Source organism: Penicillium maclennaniae (genome assembly GCF_028827695.1).
Source record: "Penicillium maclennaniae strain IBT 15551 chromosome Unknown utg000003l:1.0-5670915.0:1.0-5674809.0, whole genome shotgun sequence".
In the NCBI taxonomy this organism is placed as follows: domain Eukaryota; kingdom Fungi; phylum Ascomycota; class Eurotiomycetes; order Eurotiales; family Aspergillaceae; genus Penicillium; species Penicillium maclennaniae.
In genome coordinates, this window is record NW_026623215.1 from 40,005 (window position 1) to 54,876 (window position 14,872).

The window sequence follows — 14,872 nt, forward strand, 5'->3', positions numbered from 1 at the left end:
ATATGAAAGATGAGTACAGCAAGATATGGCACGGAGTTACTTTGCAACGGGACGAACACATGGCCATGTGTACTTTCAATGTCGTCTTCGCTCTTGCTTGTCAATTGGCCGACTTCATTCCAGCGGAAGAAAGAGAATCCTGGGCAGATACATATTTTTCCCGCGCCAAGGATCTTTTCAAATTCAATTTGTGGAACACAGGCTCTGCGGGGTTGATCCAATGCCTGCTCCTCATGGCACAATATCTACAGAGTACGAACTCAGCGCATCAATGTTGGATTGTGACCGGGCTGGCCATTCGTAATGCGCAAAGTCTCGGTCTGCATCTTCCTCAGACCATTGCTCAACTACACAGCTTTCAGGAGAAGCAACTAGCACGAAAGCTATGGCATGGATGTGTTTTAATGGATCGGTAATATGATAACCAATTCTTTACAGTCTCCCTTGTTCTAACACTGCTCACATCTTTCAGCGTCATATCAATGACATTCGGCCGACCGGCAATGATATCCAAAATTTCGAGTGGAGCGGTTCCTCTGCCCGTGAAAGTGGACGATGAGTACATCATCTCCAGCAGCACTGCGGAACCCGCTCAACCCGTGGAGAAGGCATCTATGATGGCCTTCTACATCAAAACTCTTGAGCTGTACGAGATCATGAACGATGTTCTTCTCAGCCTGTACAAACCAGCCGCAGAAGATAGCCCAACCGATGTTCATGATTTTTACTTCAACACTGCTGTCAGCGAGGGTGAGCGCACCGTCTTCGACCTTGACCGCTCCCTGGATCGATGGGCTCGAAATCTACCGGCACATCTCTGTCCAGGATCTTCAAGTCGATCTGACAGTCCGATATTCTTTCGACAGTCTGTCGTTTTACAAGCAAGGTAAGAAGTGAACTTATGCAGGCGCCTCCAGCATCGCGATGGCAGTTGATAAGGGTCATTGACAGATTCCTTCATACACGAATCTTACTCTTCCGTCCCACGCTTTCAAAATATTGCGCCATCCGTGACAACACGGGGGCTCGTTCGATCAATGCTCGACACGATTCATTTCCGCATCGTGTAGCATTACAATGCTCTGTGATTTGCGTGCGAGTTGCACAACAAATGATTAAAATTATTCACGATAATGTGCCGATCGATGGCACAGGAGGCCCGCTGCCAGCATGGTGGTACAACATTCTTTGTGAGTGACCCCTGCTAAAGAATCACATACAAGGTCTCTAATGATGCAGACATATACACTGCTGCGACCGTTCTGATAGCCGGTCGCTTATGCTCGCCTATTCTCTCCGAGGTCACGGAGGCTTCTATTACACACTCTTGGGAATGTGCTCTGGAAATTCTCCGCAAATACCAGAAATATAGCACATCAGCTCGGCGTTGTGTGGCAGCCCTTGAAATACTATACGAGCAGGTGGTTTCCGAAAGCCAACCGCTTATGGGTCATGCCTCCGCCCCGGAGTTCACAGTTCATGTTCCGGGTACTCTCCACGATGTTTCTTTTGGAGAAGGTGTGAACGCGACAATGATGGAGGGATTTGAGCTACTTGATTTTCAAGATATGTCTTGGCTCAATAGTGTCCCAAGCAATCTTATATAGGACGGCCGAACGGTGTATTACCAAGTTATATTCAAACGACCAAATGTTAGGCCGCTGTATTCCATAATCAATTATGACTCCAATTTGAATTATGTCATAGAACGGCGCTTGCCGGTCGTCAGAGATAGATGTAGACTGCTCAATCCTGAGCCTGATGTGGAATCCACTTAGACAATCCCATTATTGAGAATTCTCACTCCGTGCCGACTTTGTCCAGTTTAGTGGCGGTAATTTGAATGGCAATGATCGGAACCAAAGCGCATCCACCGATAATGGCGACCATTACCCCGGCAGCCCCACCCAGCCCCAATGCAGCAAACATTTGTGGGAAATAAAATGGTCCAAGCTATATGCCAAAGAAGTTAGAACTATGCAATGAAGAAAGTGTGGAACGCCTAAGCAGAAGAATCTCACAAATCCAAACAATTGTCGACAGATATTCACGAAAACGCCAACCTGGGCAGATCTTTCCTGTTTGCTTTCAACAGCAAATGTGGTAAAAATTGTGGTCTGCATCTGGTTGCCAAAACTAGCAATAGCAGCCCCGACGCAAGGGGTGACATTCCAAGATGTAGCATGCTGCAGCTGGAATCCCCAAGTCAATAAGCCGGAGATCACAGTAGAAAATGCAATATAAGAGAGCCACAAGCGATCGGCTGGGCAAGAATGCTTCCTGGTCTTGCGTAAACGTTGCATAAACCAATCTGACATTGGGCCGCTCGCTTGTTCGCCCAAGACACAACCAATCATGATGGCAATGAATTGCAATCCAATCTGCTGAGCATTGAAATCGAATTTCTCTCCGAAGGCAATAGGCATCTCCACAATCAGAGCAATGTTCCCATAGCAGAACGTAATAGCATGGGCACACGCTGCTATCAAGACGCGAGGATATTGGGCCAAGGAGAGTGGAGCCACAAAATCGTAGAGATGTAGCGAGCGTGAGCTGATCTGGCGGGGAATCATCTTTGCAAAAAACCCGTTGTTCTGCCGCTCGTTGGCAGCATTGTAGATAGTTTCATCCCCGAACACTAGATAAAATAGGAACTGACAGAAATTGATGATGGCGAAGATCCAGAAAATCCACTGAACACCAATATGCTGTGTCACAAAGCCCATGATAAAAGGGCCTATCGGCGTTCCAATCGTGGTCATGAGGGTCCACCACCCCAACTTCTGGGCAATTTGTTCAGAGTCGCATAAATCCGTAATCACTCCACTGCCCATTCCAATTGGGGGCGATATCAAGAAAGCCGTGAGAACACGTGTAGTCATTTGCGCGCCATATGACGTACAAAGTGCACCGCCGATATTGCACACCATACTACCCAGAACAGAGAATAAGCTGACATTATATCGTCCGTAAACTGCAGTGATGGGATTCCAGATCAAAGGGGATAGACCAAGGAGCAGAATCTTGCACAAAATTGTGAGCAGTCTGTTCAGCATTGAGTTTGCACGTGTCGAGCTTTTTTGCGGTACATACCTGGAAAGATGTCAAGTAACTAGCTTCTGGAACTGTGATGTTGTAAGCTTTGGCCAGTGTGCCGTAAGCGGGGATTATTCCTGCGGCCATGAAAGTGCACATCATAGAATGAAACGCGACCATCAGAATCTGGGCATTCTTCTTCCCGGTGACCAAGTTCGAGGATCTTGAGATGGCATTGTCTGGGTGCTTCCATCTTTAGGGACAAGTTCAATCGGAAGGCTGGAGTCCAGGTTGTCCAAGTGGGAGATTTCCGCGCTTGAGGCCTTCATGTTCTAGATTGGAGGGGGTATCTTTGAGTAATACCACCTAGTGGCGTTGATTGATATTGCCAGGTTGCAATGTCGACGTATGTGTGGGGTTTGCGAAGTAGATTCGTGAAGAGTTGGGTTTGAATCTGAGGGTTAAAGGTCACCAGATGCCACGGAGTTTGATGCGCGTCCGCAAGTCCTTAAATAAGTTCAGAACTTGAATGTGGCGGACATTCAAGTACTCCCATGGGGACGGGTATGGGTACTGGTCGGTGGTGGGACTGTGGGGACGGAAGGATACCGCTTTTTCGAGCTTTCTGAGAGCATTGTTCTAATTACATCCCAATAAGTTGATCAAGAACCAATTCCGCATTTCGGTTGCCCTACCGAGGGAGATCTCTCAGCCATGGGGTTAAACTGGGGTCCAGGCAAAGATTTCGGGTATTCGGGTCATCACCCGGTCTCTATTCGGGATGTCCTCCGAAGCGGTCTTGAATAATCCCAAGTGGTCTCTATAAAGCCCCTCTCCCCATGACTCACGAGAGTAGGTTAGACCAACCGGCTCGATACTTTTGACTATCTTTCCCCATCGACTGGTTTCGCGAGTGACAATATCGTCTTCGTCTGTATTGAACCCACAAAGAAAGAAATATAATGACAGCAGCATTGCCGGCAATTGTATATACCCGATATGACACCTTACCCCTAAGCTGAAATGGTCCCATGAATGGCCGTTGTGGCGCTGGCTCGAGGCCCCTTTGATCCTGGATCCCATGCCTATATGTTGTCACGACACCCCAACATATCGACTTTCTATAACTTTAGGATTGCCTTGCTGGCTAGCGATCAAGAAGTATGGGCGCCCACCCTTGGCGTTTGCGAAATATTGCTGCGTTGTAATGTTGCTATTATCCGAGTCCACACTGAGATCTGAGGGTCTGAAATTCCGACGTCCATGTAGAGCGGGCGCATCATCATACGACCGGACTTGAAATTGAGAAAAAAAACCTCGCGGATGTATGAGGCCAATTGGTAGCGAAGATGAATATAAGAGACAATGATCGGGGTGTTCAGTGCTCCATATGACCATGGCTCGTTAGCACATGTGTAGGCATCCTGGGTATTGCACGCCCTCGAGCCATGGGTGCGCATGAAAGGGAGGAAAGTTGTCCACTGTAGCCATCGGACATAAAGTTCGCGATATTCTGGGGTATCGATGTTCGCGCTCCAGGGTACTGTTGGATCTGCTTGGGAATCCTCCAGCGTCCAGGGTCCACCAGCCCCATCCGGTCGCAGCTGCCGATAAACCACTAGCCACCTGGGCACTGAGTGTTTCCCAAACCGCAGTGGTGTCATTGGACCAGATCATACTGCAGAATCTCTGCGAGCCAATATAACCCGACCGACTCAACGAGAGATAATCACAAGGACTTCCCATTTTTGTGGATGTCGCATTCCGAAGCTCCTCTTCGATGGCTTGCTGATGGGCCCATTGGTATAACTTGCCGACGCTGCTTTGGGTCCCAGCCGCATATAACACATCCGGGAGCGCAAATGGGATGGATTCGATGTAGCTACTCTGACCATTATTTTCGTGTGCCTCGCCCAGAGATCCGCCATCAGCCTGGTCAATCCAAAAGTTTTGGATGCCCTTGTCAAAATAATCTTTCTTAAGTGTATCCCACAAGTAAGAGCGGGCGCGTGGGTTGGTCGAATCGTAGTTTCGGATGTAGGAGCCATTCCAAGAGTCAGTCGTGCCGGGCCAGATCGAGTGGCAGAGAGGAAACCTTGTGCCATCATCTCCAGATAATTCACACTATTGTCCGCCACGCTAGGCCAAAGGGATGCCATCATCTCGGCCTTGGTCAGCTTGATGACCTTATGCGACATTTCAGCCACATCAGGCCAAAGGTGTGGATCGAGGGCCCAGTCGCCTTGGTGAGCCCATGATTGGAAGTCAATGACAATCATTGATACAGGAATTTGGCGTCTCTGGAACTCTTCGGCAAGCGAAACCACCTCGGTCTGATTTTCATAGCGTAATTTTGATTGAATGTAACCTAGTGACCAGTCTGGCGGAATAGGGCCCCTTCCCGTGATAGCTGAAAGACGTTGCTGAAGCGTATCGTAATCACCGGCTTTTGATGAAGTTACTAACACGTAGTCAACGACTGTTGCTGCATTCGCCGTGAATCTGTCGCGTAGCGGGCCGAATTCCATTCGACCGGTTGATGGCATGTTCCACACAAATCCATAGCCTTTGTTGCTCATAAATACTGAGGTTGGAATGTGCGTATTGAAATTGATGAGGTCAATGGTCAATACCTTCTTATTGACAAGATAGTCCTACTGGGTGCCTGTTCCATAAATTTGTTCTTTCGGTGTTGTGCTGAAGGAGAATTCTGCGTTGAACTCGCTTCCGAGGCCATTCCACGAGTACTATCGTGGATTGGTCGATTTAAGCGGCGCATACTCATTCGTGAGCAGCGTTTCTGTACCATTGGCTTCTACCCTGTAGGATGCTAGACGATATCCACCAGGATTGCCACCCCATCCGGATGTGCGCACAATCATGTTGCCATTGCGGAGCTCTTCCGACTGAAGATTGATTGCCTTTGGGGGCAGTATCGAAGCCCATGCCATGTGCCTCGCCATCCTCGGGCCCTTCAAGTGGAGGATCATACACAAAGCCGATTTCATGTCCTGTCGGGAGACGAAACGGCCAAGCACGCACTCGGAAGCCATCATAGCCAAAGGGCTGCACTAAAACAGTCTCAAACCCATGTTGCATGCGATATCCTTTGGAGTTAGGTTGGTGGTAATCCTGCGCCGGAGCCGCCAAGCTCCTCCCCACGTAGAGGGAGATCAGGCCAAAAGATGGAAATGCATCTTGCTCCTAATACCCGATCAAGTGCTTGTTCGGGCCCCGGGCATTTTAAGCTTGTATCATGCGCCCAATTAGCCTATTCCTGTTTGAAGGATTCAAGGACACCCCGCCGATCGTCTTGTTGGTTTCTCTAACGGGCAGGAATGGCGTGGAGAGTTCATGGGGTATGTTGCATTTCGGTCGGATGTCCGAGCAATGCACGGACAACAGGGAGCGGAGGAAATTGTTCCCAGTTTGAGCTGACCATAGTCAGAAAAAGAAGTTAGTGGGTGAGGTGGCCCCTGAGGGAAGTATCTCTGCTCCATACACGGGTTCAGTGGCAGAATCACGTTGTTTGGTGAGGTAGTCTTCTGGGAGCTGGAAGTCGAGGAAAGTATCTGGTAAATCATCGATTCTGAACTAAGGAAACAGCTGCGCGACGGATGTCGCGAACCATATTCAGGCACCTTCAGGCATCAGTGTGCATCTGGCAGAATTTATGGCGGTGAGTACATTGTGATGTCACACAGATCTCGCCAAATAGTGGGACAGCGGGCACTGTGTCAACAAGATCAAACAAAATTCAAGATGGGAGGAGGCAAGAACATTCCCTGTGATCCTGGCTCCAAAAAGATGGATGGAACTGCAATCGCAAGCCAGAATCCCCATCTCCAAGCTGTGGTAGACTTGGGCAGGTATTGGCTGGTCCTATATCCGCGTACCGAACATAAGAATTAACACGAAGTAGCAATGGTATTCGCTGCTCGATTTCCGACCTTTCTGCTCCTGTGACTCGCGTCATTCCGACGGTCCACTTTCACCGAGTCAACATTTCCCTTTACGAAGCCCAGATCGATCCCGACAGTGGCAGCCGTATCCCGATCCCACAGTCGGTGATTGACCGAGTTGTCAGTGCCATCGTTCGATTTCAAATCATATGCGTGGAAATCGGTGTTATTTCCGAGAACATTCGACTCATTGCCACTGAGGCTACTCGTACGGCCGTGAACTCTACGGCATTCACCGATGCAATCCGCGATGCAACGGGCCTGTCTGTTGCGATGCTACCGAAGGAGCAAGAAGGCATCGTTGGCGCATGGGGCATTGCAAGCAGTTTTTCGGACGTGGAGGGCCTGGCACTCGATCTTGGAGGAGGAAGTATGCAAATGACCTGGATCATCTCGCACTCCGGCAACGTGGACATCAGCCCACAGGGATCTGTTAGCTTTCCCTATGGAGCGGCAGCTTTGACCCAGAGGCTTGCCGATTTGAAGAGAGATAAAAGCAAGGGAGAAGCTCGAAAAGCCAAGGAACACTTCCGCAATGAGATGGCAAGCAACTTCCGAGCCGCGTTTGAAAAGCTCGAAGTCCCTGAGAGCATGGTCAAGAAGGCAAGGGAACAGGGCGGCTTCCCCCTTTACCTGTCCGGTGGTGGCTTTCGTGGCTGGGGATACCTGCTCCTTTATCTCCATCAAACTCGGGGTCAAAGCTACCCTATCTCCATCATCAACGGTTATTCGGCGCCCAAGGAAGATTTCGAGAATACCGAGGCCCTCGAGGAAGTGGCACGGACGGCACACCAGATCTTTAGGGTATCGGATCGACGCCGGGCACAGGTGCCCTCAGTCGCGTTTTTAGTGAATGTTCTGGCCGAGTCATTACCGCATGGAATTAAGGAGGCTCATTTCTGCCAGGGCGGCGTACGCGAAGGCGTGTTATTCCGCGAGATGTTACCAGTCGTCCGTCAGCAAGATCCTTTGGAAGTTGCCACCAGCCGATACGCTTCTTCCTCGGCGGACTCTATTTCAGCGTTGATGCTCGCTGCTCTTCCTCGCCCTTCAGCCGATCGGTCCGTCCCGACTTCTCTTAGCGTGCATCTTATTCAAGCATTTGCCAATGCTCTTTATGTGCATTCCACCATGGCCAAAGAGCTCTCCTCTAGTGCTGCACTTTACAGTACGAGTACGGGAATTCTTGCCTCGACGCACGGCATTCCCCACTCACATCGTGCGCTCTTGGCTTTGATGCTTCAAGAGCGTTACGGTGGAGAGCTTCCACCACGTGATGTGGAATTCAAGTCTCATCTCCAGGAAATACTCACCCCAGAGGAAGTCTGGTGGACACGTTACATTGGAAAATGGGGCCTTGTCCTGAGCCAGCTTTACCCAACTGGGTCCATTGACACATTTAAGCCGCGCATCGTTCCATCCGCGGTGTGGGCGAGTGGTCTTGGCAAAAAGGGGAACAAATCTGGCTTAAAATTGGAAATCACCATTCAAAGAGTTTCTTCTGACCCAACACACTTGAAAGCGGAGCTGGAGCACGATGTGAAAAAAATTGAGAAGGTAGGGAAACGCAAGAACTGGATTGGGGGCAGGGATGGCTGGGGTATGAATATTCTCGTCGACGTAAAGGAAGAGGATCTATTTTAGCCACAGACCTCTGCTGCTTGAGGCCAACACTTCAAGCGCATCCGGTGTATGAACGGAGAAGAGCAGCCATCGCATGAATGTTGGCGTTCTTGGTGTCATGGTCACAAGCAGGACCACGTAGAAACGGAAATTGGCGGCAATTTCAAAATTTCAATCCCGTTTCTCCTCTGCGCCCTGTGCTCGGAAGGACTCCGGCGCTCCATGTCTATTAGAAGTCGGTGTGTCCCCGCGCCATTTTGCGAGTGGATTCTGTGCGCTTGACATAGATTCATGCCTGATCTTTCAGGAGTGGCAGCGGCAAAAAAACCATAACCTGGATGGCTATGAAAGAAATATTCCCGTTTTGCCAATCTCAGCAGCAACTCGTAGCTCGGCGCGAGATTCTGTTTGTTCTCAAGGCTCGCTACTAGGCTGACGTAGAAACCTCCCCTCGAAGGCTGGGGCATTGATTCGACTGGCAAACCCTAGTAATTGTTACGGACCAAGACGAGAAGAATTCGTATTGTTACCGACTGAAGACGAGAAAGAATTCGTGTATCATTGATAGAGTAACTAAACTAGAGAGAGGGAAAAGAGAGAAAGAGAGAAATAAGTAACTATAAATTTAAATTAGTTCTATAATAAATCGGGTTAGCCTTATAGCTCCTTCCAGATCATATTTTCCCTTAGTCCTTAAGATAGTTATGCGTCATAACAGTTAGTATTTTGACAAGGAAACTACTATCCTTTAGTAGTATTTTATCAATTTAAAAATATCTAATGTAGTGGGAGAATTGGTGACATAATGAGCCTATGTGTGGCCTCAGGCATGATTTAATGTCTGCAGTGCATAGTATATCTCCAGACACACTTAGAGGGAGAGAAGTCATCTACCTAATTCATTCAGGATTCACCCAATTTCTTCTATCTATAATATAGTATTAAGATTATCCCGCACGGCCGCAATAGGGCATCAGTACGGCCTTATCTAGCATCCTCTACACCAGACAGGCAGTGTATATGTGTGTGTTATCTAGTCTGTATCGCCAGACAGCTATCGAGCCATTCCCATTTTATATTGGCGTCCCCGGGAAGGCTCTTTTATCAAGGCACATCACTATACAAAGAAATATATACCTAAAGGGTGGGGATCGCGTTTGACCCTAAAGGCTATAAGACTATCTGAGACCTTAAGCGGGAGGCTATATTTACTAGTGATTATGACGGTATATAGTCGGTGCGGACAAATAAGTGACTAGCCGAGATATAGTGTTCTCCTAAATATACCTAGTTCCTACGAGGAATACTATCGGACTAATATACGGGATATACGGCGGTACTTCAGATATTACTAAAGATATAGCCTATCTAATTAAATACGGTAGCTAAGTAGGGGTACCTAGGTATCCGATAGCTATAGTACTCTACTATATAGATAATATTAATATAAATAATTCTATATTATAAATTATAAGAAGAGGAAGCGGCCTTAATAAGAAAAAAGGAAGAAAAAGAAGAATTATTAAAGAGATATAATTAAAAGTAAAGCGTATAGAGTTAGTATTTCTTTTTAGCCAAAAAGCTATCTCTTTTCTATAAGTAAGTAATAGCGTATAGCATATAAGGTATAATAGCTCCTAAGCTATCGGACCCTAAGGGTATTCTAACCTTTATAGATTACCGTGAACCTATACTAGAAAGATCCGAATTAACCCTAAGTAATAAGAATTATATAGATAATATAGATTATAAGTACTAGCCACTATTATCCTTAGCCGAACCGCCTAGTAGGGTATAGGCTATACCTTATCCTTATATAATTTAAGTGCCTTATTTCTCTATATTATTAGCTTTAGGATCCCTAGGAGCACTATACTTTAATAAGACCGATATCTCTAAGTTCCTAGAGAAATTATAGGATATATATTTTAGATATAGCGTTAAAAGCGATAAAGATATTATAGGTATATTATCTTAGTACTACGCGAAGGTCACTAAGTCTTAGGTAAAGAGATAAGACTCCTAGCTAAGAAAGGACTAAGATACCTTTAAAGAAGCTTTCTTAGAGTATTTCTATAATAATAATAGCGAGTAGTAAAGGTATATAAAGATATATCTTTAATCCCTTATATAGGTTAAGCGGATAATATAGGATAATATCCGCTAATATCTTAATAAGTTCGATAATATCTCTAGCTATATCTACTTAAAAGGCGAGGTTAGCGATATAGATAGGGTAAGTCTCCTTATCTAAGGACTTTTGTAGTAGCTTAAGGAGAAGATTATTAGAAGATATTCTCGTAAGTAGTTACCGAGAGGGACACTAATTACTTATTCAGAGATATATATAATAATTAGGTTATATATTAGAGAGGAAACCGATATTTAGAGAATTCTTTTAACTATCGAATCTTCTCTAAGTAACCCTAAGCGTAACTAATAACTTTATTTATTATAGTAGTTACCTACTACTATTACGAAGCCTTAGAAAAATTATTAACTAACCGTTAGTTAGGTTTAGCGTTAGGATAAATAGGATAGGAAGCTTAGAGAAATATAATTATAGATAGAGGCACTTACTCTTAAGCTATAGGCTAGCTAAGATATAAGGAATAATATTTAATATAAGCCTAATAGAAGAAACCCTTCGAATAGCCTTAGCGCTAATTCTTTAGTAAAATACTAAATATATAGGGGTGCCTATTTCTCTTAACTAGATTAATATCTATCTATCCGCGATATATAAGGCTATAATATTATATACTATAATACTACGAATTAGATAGTTTTAGGCACTATTAAATAACTAGGCCTAAGACTACGCGTGATCCTAGGATAATTAAACTAAGAAGCCTTCTAAGCGCAATATAATAACTAAAAGAAGTAAGAGTTATATAGAGTATCTATATAGCTAAGTAATAATATCGCTTATATTACTCTTCCTACTCTTACTTATCTTACGAACCTAAATATATCTATTTACTCTATTATTATTACGCTTCTTAGTATCGCGCCTATATAGGAGAAGCTTAAGGAAAGCGAGGATAAGGAAGTAATTATCCTATTTAGTGCTATTAACGTTATTAAAGGCTATCCTATAAAGTATCGCAGAGACTAAGATATTACTAAAATAAGGAACTCCTAGACTAGCAGATTCTAACCGTATATTATTAATACTAATAATAATAATATAATATAAGATAGATAGCCTAAAGAGACTTAAACTATATAGTCTTAGTAAGAAGCTACTTCGCTATATAGCTAGGTTCTAAGAAGAGTCCGCGGCCCTATTAACCTAGATATTATATAGCGAAGATCTTAGCTTTCGGATATTATAATACGAAAGATATAGGAAACTAAGATTATCCTTATAATTAATAAGCTCACTAGGTCTACTCCGAAGATATACGCTAAAATAGGTAAAGGTATTAATATAGATATTATTAACTAGCGTATTAATAAGATACTCTTATAAGTATATACTTAGTCGAACTTTATAGATATCTCTCTCTTAAAGGAAGTAGAAGGTAAGATTAACTAAATTATAAGAGATATTACTAAGTACTATTAGGAGATAGGTAGTCCTATTAATATAAAAGATTTAGCTACGAAAGTAAGCTACTAAAATACCTAGATAGCAGATATCTTACCTATATCTTCTCCCTATAAATACTCTAGAGACCTCCTATTTATAATAGTTTCTGTTAGCGGATAAGTAATTAAGGTATATATTAATATTAGATTATTAGTTAATATTATCCGCAGAGATATCGCCTAATCTATATAGGCGTAGATATAGCTAAAGCTAAGGCTAAAGCTTATTTCTATTAATAGCGGTAAGTTCGTAGTTAGTGCTTATATTAAGAATTTACTAATTAATATTAGTGATATCATAACTAAGTTATATACTATAGTTAGGGATAGTTATATAAATAATCTCTTACTTAGTAGGATATAGGCGAAAGATATATTACTATAAACCTCTGAGAAAGATAATAGGAGGGTTATCTATATAATATTAAGTTAGAATAGAAGGAAGCGCGTTAGCTTTAAAGCGTATTATCCACGGAATAAGGGATCCTTCTATAAAGACTAACTCTAGCCTAAAGAATATAAGACTTTTAGTTTAAAAGCTTAAGTAGGTATTTAGTAGCCGCCTTAATACCTATCTCTGTCCTAGCGACTAAGTCTACTAAGACTATTCACTTAATAGCACTATCGAATACTATAAATATAATAATAATTAAAGAAGAAATAATAAAAATATATAGAAAGTAAGAAAATATAAAAATATAGCGATAAGAGAAGAAGAATTATATAGGGGAGATAAATTATAAGGTAAATAGTTTTTTAGCTAAAAAGATCTCTTTTTATCTTAATACCTTATAGATCTAATATCTAATAGATCCTTATTATCGCTAGAAGACTATAGCTAATATTGCCTATTTCGATAAAGTTAAGTACCGTATATCCTTTTTAGACTTTATTATACTAAAGCTAGGATTCCCTAAGATAAGACTACCTAATACCCTTTAATTAAGGAACTATATTACCTACCGTATATAAGTTAATACCCTTTATAAAAGGAAGGTAGATAAGATATACCTAGTTAATTTATCTGATTCCGATAGATCGATCCCTATCGGTAACCCTAATTAATAAAGGATATACCTTAAAAAGTACTATATAAAGTACCGCGCCGCTAATACTTCCTCTAAATTTAATAACTTATTATAATCTCGTATAGTAACTATTATAAGAGGTACTAGGCTTACGCCTAAGAGAGAGAAAACACTACTTATTAGTATAGCTCTTCTCCCTAGAGAGAGACTATTATTATATAAGCTATTATTTAAGAGGGAAGGGGTACTTATATAGTCTTAGGAATATATAAGTTATATTTATAAAGAAGTTATATCGGCCTAGCGTATTAAGACTATATCTTATAAAGCTTAGTAATATCCTAACTTTAAGATTCCCCGTACTCTCGCGTCTATTATTAATAAGATACTCCGAGAAAGACTATAGAAGGATATTCTTAAGCTATATAATAATCTGTATAGAAATCTATAGTTCCTAATAAAGAAGAAAGGCGTAAGTAAGTATTAGTTAATTAATACTACGATACTAATTAATAAGGTTATAAAGCGAGATATAAATATACCCTCAGATATCAATAAGTTCGCTAAAGAATTTATAGGACTTATATTAGCCTCTTTAGTTAACCTCTATTCTAGATATAATTAGATTACCCTCGCAGAAAAAAATAAGGACCTTATTACTATTTAAACCCCGCTAGGCCTTCTGCGACAGACTACTATCCTATAAGGCGCGGCTAATTTAGTACTATAATTCTAAAGGGTAATATTATAGATCTTATATTTAATTTTTAGTATTATTACTAGGTTATTTCTAGACGATATTATAGTTAAAGGGCCACAATTCTAATATAACAATAAGTTTATATTACTAGGAATATATAGGTTTATCCTCGAGATACCTCTAGAATCTCGACGAGACTTTATATCTTCTTAAGCTAGCTAGTACTACTATCTTAGCAAAAAAAATCTTAATTCGCTATATTAGATATTAAAGTTATTAGCTAGGTCTGCGATATTAATAGGCGCCGCGCTATAGAGAGTAAGGTAGCGAAGCTTATTAACTAGCTAACCCTATTAACTAAAGATAAATTACGCTCTTTTATTAGACTAACTGTTTACTTCCGTATTTTAGTGGCTAGGTTTTAGATTATTATAGATAGTCTATACGCCTACCTAAGGAAGAATACCCTATTTTAGTAAGGGGCGAAGTAGTAGTCCGCTTTCGATTAGGTTAAAGAAGTACTCTCTATATTCCCTACTATATTACCTATCGACTATAACTTTAAGCCTTTAGTAATTATTATCGCGGTAGATATATCTAGAAAGGGTTAGGGCGCTATCCTAATATAAGAATAAGATAGTGTTAGGAAACCCGCGCGGTATAAATTAGGTGCTTAGACAGAGATATAGCTTACCTATAATATAGGTAAATTAGAATATCGTGCTATACTAATAGTATTAAAGAAGTTCCGATACTAGCTATATAGTATCTACTTTATATTAGAAATAGACGCGAAAATATTAGTGTCCTAACTAAATCGCCCTATAGCTAACCTACCTAGTGCACTAGTAACTTAGTGGATAGTATAGATCTAACTCTTTAACTTCGACGTTAAGTATATATTAGGGAGGAAGAATAGCGCGGCAGAA

General features: G+C 42.6%; 5 protein-coding genes across 5 annotated transcripts; 2 read left to right on the top strand and 3 right to left on the bottom strand.

Moving 5' to 3' along the window:
* Window positions 1-2: 2 nt before the first annotated feature.
* On the top strand, window positions 3-1,607 carry N7477_002093 (fungal specific transcription factor domain-containing protein; the record flags this gene model as incomplete). The annotated part of the gene is made up of 4 exons (XM_056963756.1): window positions 3-412; window positions 473-886; window positions 952-1,190; window positions 1,240-1,607. 4 exons carry the CDS (start codon window positions 3-5, stop codon window positions 1,605-1,607), a joined length of 1,431 nt encoding a protein of 476 aa, XP_056823709.1.
* Window positions 1,608-1,800: 193 nt separating this feature from the next.
* N7477_002094 (uncharacterized protein) lies at window positions 1,801-3,365 on the bottom strand (the record flags this gene model as incomplete). The annotated part of the gene is given in 4 exon segments (XM_056963757.1): window positions 1,801-1,953; window positions 2,022-3,023; window positions 3,094-3,282; window positions 3,300-3,365. 4 exon segments carry the CDS (start codon window positions 3,363-3,365, stop codon window positions 1,801-1,803), a joined length of 1,410 nt encoding a protein of 469 aa, XP_056823710.1.
* Window positions 3,366-4,440: 1,075 nt separating this feature from the next.
* Window positions 4,441-5,582, bottom strand: N7477_002095 (uncharacterized protein; the record flags this gene model as incomplete). Its single annotated transcript, XM_056963758.1, is given in 2 exon segments — window positions 4,441-5,144; window positions 5,162-5,582. The coding sequence occupies 2 exon segments, from the start codon at window positions 5,580-5,582 to the stop codon at window positions 4,441-4,443; spliced, it is 1,125 nt and encodes a 374-aa protein (XP_056823711.1).
* A 108-nt stretch (window positions 5,583-5,690) lies between these two features.
* N7477_002096 (uncharacterized protein) lies at window positions 5,691-6,089 on the bottom strand (the record flags this gene model as incomplete). Its single annotated transcript, XM_056963759.1, has 2 exons — window positions 5,691-5,783; window positions 5,856-6,089. 2 exons carry the CDS (start codon window positions 6,087-6,089, stop codon window positions 5,691-5,693), a joined length of 327 nt encoding a protein of 108 aa, XP_056823712.1.
* A 709-nt stretch (window positions 6,090-6,798) lies between these two features.
* N7477_002097 (putative transcription regulator (RTG2)) lies at window positions 6,799-8,642 on the top strand (the record flags this gene model as incomplete). The annotated part of the gene is made up of 2 exons (XM_056963760.1): window positions 6,799-6,905; window positions 6,959-8,642. 2 exons carry the CDS (start codon window positions 6,799-6,801, stop codon window positions 8,640-8,642), a joined length of 1,791 nt encoding a protein of 596 aa, XP_056823713.1.
* Between the last annotated feature and the right edge of the window lie 6,230 nt (window positions 8,643-14,872).